This window comes from Protopterus annectens, chromosome 16.part0, assembly GCF_019279795.1.
Source record: "Protopterus annectens isolate FY-2018-M chromosome 16.part0, PAN1.0, whole genome shotgun sequence".
Taxonomy (NCBI): Eukaryota; Metazoa; Chordata; order Ceratodontiformes; family Protopteridae; genus Protopterus; species Protopterus annectens.
In genome coordinates this window covers 814504465-814516767 of record NC_056750.1, presented here as the reverse complement: position 1 = coordinate 814516767, position 12303 = coordinate 814504465, and the positions used below count along the sequence as shown (strand labels likewise).

General features: G+C 41.3%; 1 protein-coding gene across 1 annotated transcript in view; it reads right to left on the bottom strand.

The window, feature by feature from the left end:
- The window catches only part of POLE3 (DNA polymerase epsilon 3, accessory subunit), a 107929-nt gene that overhangs the window by 18150 nt on the left and 77476 nt on the right, over nt 1-12303 (bottom strand). The window contains exon 4 of the mRNA XM_044057890.1: nt 9428-9546. Within this exon, the coding sequence (XP_043913825.1) occupies nt 9428-9546 (119 nt within the window). The remainder of the gene's footprint in view (nt 1-9427; nt 9547-12303) is intronic.

The following is a 12303-nucleotide window of genomic DNA, read 5'->3' as shown; positions in this document are numbered from 1 at the left end:
CAGGCTATTAAGTCTGATGCACAGCTATAGGAAGGAGTAGCTTACGCCACGTGTGTGTGTGTGTTTATGTATATATTATATATAAAACAGTGTAAGAAACTTCTCTGTGTGGAAGATTTTCAGTCCATATACTTCTAGTTAATCACTGTATATTAATCAGATCAGACAATAGTAGTAGAAGTAGCGAACGTAAACTCAAGTCAAAAAGTAATAATAGAAAATATATAATTCTGCAGCATTACTAAGTATTCGAAAGTAATCCAAGCAAGGCAGGCAGTCTGTTTCCAGTCGAAAATCCTTCATTAAGTACACAGACAAACGATCCAAGTAAAACAAATAGAGTAATAATTTCCTCACAAGCTTTCTAAATATACACACACACACACACACACACACACACACACACACACACATATATATACATATATATATATATATATATATATATATATATATATATATATATACACACACACACACACACACACACACACACACACACACATATATATATATATATATATATATATATATATATATATATATATATATATATATATACTTACACACTTTTTATCAGGCATGGGAGTGGTTTATTGTGCTGTAAAACAAAGTGTTATTGGTACACATGTTAAATTCACATCCCTTCCCCCATCAGTGTGACATTCAAGCTGGTCCTGCCCTACCTAGTAGCTGTCATAATAATAATATATAGCCCTAATGTACTTTAATGGTACATCTTATTTAACCAAATTATTAAGTAGATTATTAAGTCTGTGATTTTATACAAGGCAATATACTACATGGCTGGAAATATATCAACCTTAGCTCATTTTGCGATCAAAAATTATATATAAATATATACATATACATTTTACATGTAAAAATCAGTTACTATTTTCATAACCTACCTATTGTTAACAAAGATCGCTTTCGTCCTTCTAGACTTCTTCAGGTCTGTGTACAAGAACCCTAAAAACCTATATAATTGTATAATTAGTTAGTATTGTTATTACCATCATTTTGAATAAAGTGGAAAAAAGAGAACCAGAAAAAATAAAAATAAAAAAAATATATATGTATGATGATGGAAACAAAATATACACTTAAATTTCAAATGATTTAAAATGGTATTTAAAACCAATTTGTAGAAAAAATAAAATAAAATACAATTAGTCATGTAAACAATGTGGCAATTTTCTAAGTTCCAGTGCACTTTTAATTGAACAGTAGTAGTTTAGTCCAGGCTTTCTAAAAGAGTTCAGCTTTAATTGCCACATGAGTTCATGTTTCTCCAGAATATTCGGGATGTCTCCTTCAAGATCTCCCATGTCTATGCGATCCAGGATCTGGAACTTAAAACCTGTGTGACCGCTACTAGGTAGGGCAGGACCAGCTCGAATGTCACACTGATGGGGGAAGGGATGTGAATTTAACATGTGTACCAATAACACTGTTTTACAGCACAATAAACCACTCCCATGCCTGATAAAAAAAGTATATATATATATATATATATATATATATATATATATATATATATATATATATATATATATATATTTAGAAAGCTTGTGAGGAAATTATTACTCTATTTTTGTTTTACTTGGAGCGCTTGTCTGTGTACTTAAGGATTTTCGACTGGAAACAGACTGCCTGCCTTGCTTGGATTACTTTTGAATACTTAGTAATGCTGTAGAATTATAGATTTTCTATTATTACTTTTTGACTTGAAAAGTTTACGTTCGCTACTTCTACTACTATTGTCTGATCTGATTAATATACAGTGATTAACTAGAAATATATGGACTGAAAATCTTCCACACAGAGAGGTTTCGTGCACGGTTTTGTTTTTAGACCCACTACACTTTAGTGGGTTGTTTTGAGACTTCGGGGATACCACGGAGATTACTTTTTTTTTTTTTTTTTTTATAGGCACACACGATTTAGGACACTGTTTCGAGTCCCGACACCCTACAGATTTGCGTCTGAATGCACACTTAACGACATGTTCTATGCATGCTCCAGGGGGGTGGCCTAATGGTTAAGGTGTTTGCCTTACAAACGCAAGGTGCAGGGTTTGAGTCTCACAAGGGATAATTGGCTAGGCTTAAAAATGGCACGCAAGAGCAGTTACCTTAGTACTAATCTATGAACCTATAAACCAAAGCGAAGTAAACCAACGGGAAGTGGTTTTGCAGGGGGGCAAGCCCTCCCTGCACCCCCACATCCCCTGGTAACTGTACATGCCAACTCAGAGACTGCACAATCCCTGTGGAAACGAAACATTCCCCTACCTTGGGAGTAGGGGAATCTCTATCTCTAAACACCTGTCGACCCTCCCCTGCCTGTGTCGAGCATTAGGCATCAACCTACTGCATGTCAGGGAACTGTATGTTTGATACAGTGTCTGACACCCATACATACACATACATACATACATAAATGTGTGTACATACATATGTGCATACATACACACAGTCTGAAACACTAATTCAGTTTGAAGTACTCTGCTCCAAGAGTGCTTGCTGTTTGCCTTTGAACAGCATGATGAATTAAAGCTGCCATAAGCAGCAAACTGTTTTTTAGAATGCACCATGTACTAAACATCCTAAAACCATGTTATTACTGAAGATGGAATTCAATTACTTTAAAAAGTAATGGGGATGTCAAAAAAGGCAAAACGTGTAAAGCTTCAGTAACTGTAGTATACCACTTAAGAAGTTTAGCAGTGTACAAGATGTTTGTGACACTACCTTTCTGTATAAACTGTAGTGCTATCACCAGCTTCATAGATTATCACTTCTTCCATGTGTTTTTTTTTTGTACACCTGTAATACACAAGTTACAAGTACAACATACTGCCACTACACTCTTCCCTCATCAGGTGCATCAATAAGTACAGTGGCCTCTTACGCATACACAAAAATCAAAGCATGTTGTTCAACTAGAAAAGCCCCAAAGATACCTTTCCAAGAAAATCAAAGGCCTTAAAATCGATCATTACAGATTAGTGCAGCAGTATGATAGATTGGCTACAGAGTTTGAGAGCTGTGCTCATGTGCCAAGCTGACCAGAGACTTGTTTTTTTTGACCCATGAAAGACTCAATTTTACTTAGCCCTCTCTTTCTTTGCACCACCATTGGCTCTACAAACACCCATACTAATGTCCTAAGTCTACAACAAATGATTTGCTGGAGAAATAGGTTTCAAACTCAATGTATTCCCAGCCTACAGAATAAATTAACACTGCAGACCATACAAAGTACTACTCCAACTACCTTTAAGACTAATATTGACGATTGAATGGATCAGCACAAATTTACACTGTGACCGTCTTGTTCAGCCCTGTGCGATTTGGGAGGCGAGTAGTAATAAGCACTTGAAACGGAAGGCACAACATTTTAAATGGGTCTGCAGCAAAACTGGTTACAAAGCATGCGAATATGTCAAATAAGCAATGATGAGAGTACGTAGACTAATACAATCTACAGTGGAAGCCCTTTAATAACCTTATGAAAGGAATCTCGTAGAAGCAGCTCCCCCCACCAAAATCCTCCAGAATTTCAGAATAACCTTGTCACCTTTGTAAGTACCACAAAACTTAAGTATATATTCCATTTTCCTAGGGGATCTAAACTATCCAAATATAGACTGGATACTTACACAACCACTTCTACACAAGCACAGAGGTTTAGAGACTGTTAATACAAATGCCCTGGAACAACTAGTCAGAGTATTCACTAGGGGGATAATATTTTGGATCTTGGCCTTCCTAACATGGCAGCATCCTGCACCATCCCTCACATATCTTCATCACTTGTAAGAAGCCTGCTTTATGGTCAGACCTTCAAAATAAACCTGAAACCAGAGATCCCTTCCACCTAAAGAAATTTCTAAAGGTACCTTAACTACCTACTCCTAAGTGATACATTAGCAAGCTTCAAATGTCCACCAAACCCAGTTAACTCCACTGAAAACAGAAAAATGTACACCCCCACACTATATACATCTGAACAGATACAACTGTATCCCATACGAACAAGTGCAGGGAAAACCACAGAAAAACTAATATGGCGGCACCATAATAATCAAAAGGAAAAAAAATGTTGGTCAAAGGTAAGAAGACTAATTCCCAGAAAGTTACAGACCTCATCACTGAAATAAACAAACAAACTGAGTTGCTTAAAATCCATGAAAGAAAAGTTTGAGGATAAAATGGCTATCCAATCCAAAGACAGTCACAAGGCATTTTTAGTTATGTTCTTAACCTCAAAATCACAAACAGGGCAATGTTCTGAGCTGACTGCTCACAATGATACATATACTGAGGCTGATGATATAGCTAACCTACTGGACGATAAATTTAGTGCTACTTTTACCCTCGTCTCTCCTCTATTACTTGAAACTGGCAAACCTCCAGCTATCACACATGGCCAAGTCCTGAAAGTGCTATCAAAGCTAAAAACATTGCATCAGTGGGTCCTAATAATATCCCTGGATCCAATTTTAAATAGTATGAAGCACAACTTAGCCAAACCCCCTAACAACATAATTCAATCTCAGCCTCCATACAGGTTTTGTACCAAGCAAATGGAGAACAGCTACATTCATTCCTGCATATAAGGGAGGACCTTCCACAGACCCAGAGAATTAGAGACCCATAAGTCTGACCAGCCACATATGTAAAGCCATGGAAAAACCTATCATGGAAATAACTGATCAGGACATAGAGAAAGTACAGTTGTGTACACTTATCATAAATGTAGATGTTAGAGTGTATTCACTGTTTCAGTCCTTACAAATGGGTTATCTGGCTCCCGCTAGCCCTCGGTCGGCCAGAATACCAAAAGGTAAGTAAAAATTACGTCGGTTGCAGTCGGTTGTAAAGAACGTCAGGGCGTTCGATACAAAAGGAGGCAGCAGACGTCACTTCCTCAGTCTTTCTAGCCATAACAGTCAGGAGCCCCCAGAAAATAAGGCTTAAACCAAAAACCAATTTGGCAAATAACAAAATAAGCCTGTACCGCAGGAAAAAGGAATAGGAGAGGACCAAAAAAGGGGGAAGGAGGAAGGGAAACCAGGACTGCAACAGTGAATACACTCGAACATCTACATTTATGGCAAGTGTACACAACTGTACTATGTTCATCGTGTTTCACTGTTGCAGTCCTAACAAATGGGTTGATTACCATAGCCCATTTTAAAAAAAAGGAGGAGGAACCAACAGCATCAAGGGCTGGAGAGAATGCCCTGCAACACCACAGTGGTAAATCCTGGCTGGCTCTGGAAAACAGAGCCAAAATTATAATGTTTTGTGAAAGTGTGAACAGAAGACCACGTGGCAGCCTCCAAAATGTCTTTAGTAGGGACACCCCCTTAGGCTGCAGAAGTAGAAGCCACTCTAGTTGAGTGGGTCCTAACCCCTTGAGGCAGAGCTTTGCCATGAAAGGAATAACAAAAAGTAATGCAATGTGCAATCCATTTAGAAATGGTTTGCTTAGAAATAGCCTTGCCCTGGGCTCCAGGGGCAAAACTGACCAACAACTGTGTTGTTTTCTGAAGGTCTTTAGTCCTGTCCAGGTAGAATCTGTGGTGTCTGTGCACATGAAGAGAATGTAGGATCCTGTCCAGATAAAATCTGAGCTGCCTGCGCACATCAAGAGAATGTAGGATCCTTTCACCTTTATTTCGAGGATTAGAAAAGAAGGTAAGAAGGTGTATGGACTGATTAAGAGTCAGGCTGGAAACCACCTTAGGCATAAAGGAGGGATTAGTTCTCAGAAAATCTGCATGGAAAATAAGAAAAGGCTCCATGGCCATCAAAGCTTGCAGCTCCGAAACCCTCCTTGCTGAAGTTATAGCCAAGAGGAAGGCGGTCTTCCAAGAGAGAAACTTTAAATCTGCAGAGGCAGCTGGCTCAAAAGGAGGAAGAGTGAGTTTCTCTAGAAAAAAATTAAGATCCCAGGTTGGAGTGGATGCTCTTCTGGGAGGTTTAAATTGCAAACACGTTCGAGAAACATTTTTCATCAGGGGATGAGAGAAAATGGGCTGTTCAAGAGAACAATGAGCAGAGATGGCTGAAGCATGGATCTTGATAGAGGAAAAAGAAAGACCACCCTGAAGCAACTAAGCCAGGTATTCCCGGATCAGAGGAAGGGTAGGTTGAGAAGCAGACTCCCCTGTAGCCTCTATCCATTGAGAGAACCTTTCCCATTTGCCAGCATAGGACTTCCTAAAGCTAGACCTCCTGGCCTCCTTCAGCATGTCAACCACCTGTTGGGTAAGGGAGGAAGAAAGGGAAGGAATCATACAGTGAGTCATGCTGCCAAATGGAGAGACTGAAGATGAGGATGTAGAATGTTTCCCCCTTCCTGAACCAACAGATCTGGCATCAGAGGAAGATGGGAGAGCCTGCAACGCAGCGGATACCAATGCTGTCTAGGCAAGTCTGGAGCTATGAGAATAGTCCTTGGTCGTTCGTCCCTGAACTTCACTAATACTCAGGAAGAGGGAAGGTGTACACTGATAGCAACGTCCAAGGGAAGGACAGAGCATCCACTGTCCAGGCTCTGCTGTGCTGCTGTCTGGTGCAAAAGAGAGGTAGCAGACGGTTGTCTGGGGAGAAAAGATCCACCTGAGGCATGCCCAAACGTTGAATAATGCTGTAAAAGACTGCTCTGTTCAGCTGCCACTCGTGAGGATCCAGGTTTGCCTGCTCAACTGGTCTGCCAAAACACGGAGCCTTCCTGGAAGAAACTGAGCTAGGAGATGCAGGTCCAGGGATGCTGCCATGGACCAAAGATTCGTGCTTTGCCTGCACAGGGGGTAAAAGTGATTCCCTCCCTGCTTGTTGATGTACCACAACTGTGGTGCTGTCTATTCTGACAAGCAGGGTCCCTGGAGAAAGAAGACGCTTGAAAGCTAGTAAGGCATGCTGAACTGCAATCAACTCTTTTAGATTTATGTGCAGGTTCATCTGCTGGGTGTTCCAACGTCCCTGTAAGCATCTGCCATCCAGGCGTGCTCCCCAGGCGTACTCAGATGTGTCTGTAGTCAGAACTTGAGTGGCAGGAGGTGTCCGAAAAGGCATGCCTTTGTTGCCCACCATGGAAACTCCATCTGCAGAGAAGAACACAAGATGCCATGAATCCCAGAGCTTGCAGGCATTTCCTTGCAGGGAGCTGGGACAGGCTTGCCAAGTAAACTGAAAAAGTTGTCTGCTTCTCCTGGGTGAGACATATCATCTGGGCGGCTGTGTTCAGACTCGCTCCCAGGAATGTTATCACCTTGGATGGAAGAAACTGGAGCCTGCCTTTTCACAGGCTTACGAATGGAAGATTTACCTGCAAGCCTGAAGGACTTGGGAGGCCTGGCAACCGCAGAAGCTGCAGCAGAGGTCAATGGAAGAAGTTTGCTGTCAGAATGCAAAACGGAGGCCTCGGACACCGGAGTCAGCTTAGCGGTTCCGGCTCCAGCAGAAGAGGCAACCGGCGACAGGTAGGAAAGGCAAAACAGAGGCCGAAGGCCTAAGGGACTCAGACTCCATCAAGGCCTGCAGTTGTACATCTGTGAATTGCAGGGACTGCAAAGGCGTCTCACTGGCTACCGCCTGATTGACAACCAACTTATCATCATCAGAGGACTTAACTTTCTGAGGCCTGTCGCGGTCCTTATCCTTGCGTTTCTTCAGAATATCTGAAGCCTGAAGACCAGAGGACACCATACCAATGAACTTAGACCAAACTCCAAAATGTCTAGCCAAAATCTTAGCCTGACGACGGATAGCACGCGGATTAAAGGAGGCACAGAGATCGCAATTGGGAAAGTCATGGTCAAAGCCTAAACAAATAATGCAATAGGAATGAAAATCTCTATGGGGAATCTGCTTTCCACAGCTAAGGCAATTATTAAACTTTTTCTGACATTCGTTAAGGTAAGGAAAGAGGATCCCCAACGGGGTACTTAGCTGCAGTGGAGTTCAACTCTTGTAGTCGGAAACCAACAAAGGTAAACTGCTGACCGGCACTCCTGCATGAAAAGCTTCTGCTTCAGGCTCCGTGGCAAGGAAGACCAAGGAAGAGACGTCGGGCTGCCTCCTTTTGCCGGACACCCTGACGTCCTTTACAACCGACGGCATTTTTACTTACCTTTGGTATTCTGGCTGACCGAGGGCTACCGGGAGCCAAATAACCCATTTGTTAGGACTGCAACAGTGAAACACGATGAACATCCTCCAAACACTAGACCAGTCTCATCAAGGGCAGGTCATGCGTACTCAACCTGGTGCATTTTTTTGAAAAGGTCACCAAAGCAATGGATGAAGGCAAAATTATATACACCGCATACCTCGACCTGGCCAAAGCTTTTAACACAATTCCCCACTCAAGCACAGTAGAAAAGATAAACTGGCAATAAGCCCCCGTGTCTTCCACTGTCACAGATACCATGCAGATAATCAAAATTGGGGAAGTTGCCTCCACAAAGAGACCAGTTAGCAGTGGATTCCCCCAGGGTTCTGCGACAGGACCTCTCCTGTTTGGCATCTACTTTTTGAAGTAAAAGCCAATACAAAAGAGCTCTGGTTGACTAAGTCTGTAGATGACTGCAAGCTAGGAGCAGCCAATGAATCCCCAAAAATCATGTTCTGAAACCAAATGCTAAATAATGCATCTATTGTTGTAAGAAAGTCCTTCCATATTGCACAACTTATAAAGAAGGGATTGTGTCTAGATCTAGGATTGTCACTGTCTCCCTTTACTCCAGCCTCATTAGGCCAATCATTGAATATAATACCCCCTTTGGCATTTATCTGTCCAAGACTCATGCAATAATGAAACACCCACAGAGATATCTCAAGGATACAAGGCCTAAAGAACGTGTCCTACAAGAACAGATTCAAAGCCTCTGTATCCTACAGACTGTTAAGATGTGACCCGTGTCTGACATACAAGGCATCCTCCAATCCATTAATGATGGATTTACTGTACATCAGCAAGTTAAATGACATAAGAAATAGTCTATCTAGAGATCTAAACCTCTTCAGCAACATCCACAGAATGGTTTGGACGGGCATGTACAATTTGCAGAGGATATCGTTGCTGTGGAATCGACCCCCCCCCCAATTCAAATAAAACAAAGTTCATCCCTGTCCATTTTCAAGCATAACCAAGACGTACAGATGGGAAACAGAAAATTTACCACAGGACTGCCCCTGTACTACTAATGGACAGTTGATGCTCCCAAATGCTGTATCTTATGCATGGGTCCTTTCAAATTATCTATGGTATGATCTCAAGTTACTGTCACTAGGGATAAAATGCAATTATCAACCAAGAGATAGGTAGGGCTGCTCCATGAAAACTACTGTTTTGGATATCATTAATTGATGCACAGCAACAAAACCAAAAACCCAAGTTACATTACCTTCCAAAGCCTCCTTTAGAGGGTTAACGAACCGCTGAAATTCCATCTCTTCCATGGCTGCTAGAACATCACCGGCATTTAGTGTTTTCCGTTTTCCTTTCATTGCAAAATTATTGGCACTGAAATGAACAATAGTTGTAAAGCTGAGCAAATGTACAGCATGGTCTTCTGGTGCAATGTGTCACTTTAAGCATTATATGCAAGCACGCCTTGCCAACATGTCGGAGGAGCCTTCTTAAACATGCAGTCCAACTTAAACAGTCCTACAAGTCATAAACTGTGCTCTTATGAAGGAAATAAGCCAGCTAGCTCGGATACTGATTCTCAGTGTCATTCAAGTCAAGGAAACAGCCTTAAACAGCTAGCTCAGATAAGGGTTCTCAGTGTGATTCAAGCATGACAGACACTGCTACACATACCTACACAGGCTATTTTCTTTGGAAAAATCCAAGTGCACCAGGATTATTTTACATAGCCCAGGAGCAAAAAAAAAAAAAAAAAAGGGACCATTACGCTGGCTTAAAAAAATGATGCCTAGATTATACTCTGAACGCTCCTGGATCAATTCTTAATCTACATCTAACTGAATGTGTGTAAGGTTCTGAAGAAGCCCAGAAATTGTTGGAGGAAAGCACTTAACTGATGGTATTAAAACTACTTTTTTTATTGAGATTATGACTTTTTGGCTCCTTGTATCCACTGTTGGCTAGCTCAGGACTACGTGGACCTTGTTTGGCTCTTTGCTTTAGTGTTTGCATGGATACACACCTTTTTATTTGCTTTAATTATTCCAAAGTAAATTGCATCCTATTAAACTATAGTTTGTCAAAATTCAATGCCCCCCTCAACCTTAAGTTCACAGCAACCTTTGAGGAATTTACAGAGAACTTGTACAATGATGTAAATGGCTGTATAGAGGCTGCCTTACCTACTAGAAGCCCAAAACAAACTAAAAACCAAACCACACTGGAGGAATCCTAACCTTAATAAGGTATACAATAAAAAGAAATGGCTAAAATCAGGAGAGCAACGTACATAATGACAGGAGCTCTCTAATTAAACCAGACAGGAAAGAGAGGACAGCCGCATAAGCTAAAGACAACCACAAGGCCTTCGACAACTATGTCCAAGACCTCAAAGGCAGCTCACTTCAGTGTTTTGACCTGGTGTTTAATGGTGCCACCTTCACTGAGCACAGCGACATAGGGAATTTGCTGGCTGACAAATTCAGCTCAAACTTCACCCCCCACCAACCCCCCCAAGAAATATCTACTAACATACCCCCCCAATGATTAACAAGGAGCAGGTCATGACGGTGCTCGCCAAGACCAAACACACAGTTTCAATGGACCTCGACAGTATCCCAGGATGCCTACTAAATATCTAGAAACATGAACCATCAGCATCACTGGAGTCACTTTTCAACTACAGCCTCAAAACAGGCTTTGTACCACAAGAATGGAGGACCGCAATTATCTCACTTCACAAGGTTAGGCCATCAATCAACCCCAGAAAAAATGCAAAGCCATGGAATGAATATCATAGAAATGATTAAGAGAGGCAAACTTCAGCCACTGGACCCAACCCAGTTATGCTTTGTCAAGGGAAGGCCATGCCTATTAAAACTGGTGGACTTCTTTAATGGGAATTGTGGGAATAATATATGTAGAATGTTTTGGAAGAGGAATGGGGTTAACGGGAAGGCATTAATTTGCAATGTTTAACTGCCAATGACTATACAAAAGATGAATAATACATCAAGTTTGCAAATTAAACTATGTCAATATGGTTTGTTTTCATTTATATAAATATATGACTGCCTACGTCATAAATGATTAAGAAGTTTCTTGTTTCAAGATAAAAAAATTATAAGACTTCTTTGACACAGTCACCAAGATGATGGATGATGACAAAGTACAGTTGCGTACCTACCATAAATGTAGATGTTAAGAGTGTATTCACTGTTGCAGTCATTACTCTTGGGTTATCCTGCTGGCAGGCTACCCTCAGTCGGCCAGATTCCAAAGTCTAGGTCCGGCGTTGGTTGCTGTCGCCTCTTCCCTGATGTCAGGTCGTCAGGGGTATAAAAGATGCAGCCAACGCCATTTTCTTCAGTTTTTCTTGCCCCAGATGTCAGGTGCCCCTAAATTGGTAAGCTGAAAGAATATGCCAATAAAAATACATGCACAAAAATAACATGTCCTTCATCTAAAAGCAAATACACCAAAAAGGTTGTATAGGATAGAGAAGTGTAGATAAGCCCCAGCAAAGAAAAGGGGGATGGTGGGTAGGTAACCTGGACTGCAACAGTGAATACACTCGAGCACCTACATTTATGGTAGGTACACAACTGTACTATGTTCATCGTGTTTCACCGTTGCAGTCATTACTCTTGGGTTGAATCCCAAAGCTGAGGTAGGGTGGCTGGTCTAAATAGGATTTGGAGAGGCTATGAGGCCCTGCAGAACTGCAGTGGCAAAGCCTGCTCTGGACTTAGAATAAAGAGATAAGTGGTAGTGCTTTGTGAAGGTGTGCACTGAACTCCCAAGTTGCAGCCTCCAAGATATCTTTGGTTGGTACTCCTCTGAGGAAGGCTGCTGAGGTGGCTGTTGCTCTGGTGGAATGAGGCCTAATGTCCTTAGGCACTGATTTGCCATGTTGGAGATAGCAGAAATGGATGCAATAGTCTATCCATTTAGAAATAGTCTGTTTTGAGATGGCCTTTCCTTGTGAACCTGCAGCATATGACACTAAAAGTTGCTCAGTCATTCTGAAAGCTTTAGTTCTGTCCAAGTAGAATCTTAGCTGCCTGTGCATGTCCAAAGAATGCAGAATTTTTTCACCCTTGTTTTGTGGATTAGGATAAAAGGTTGGCA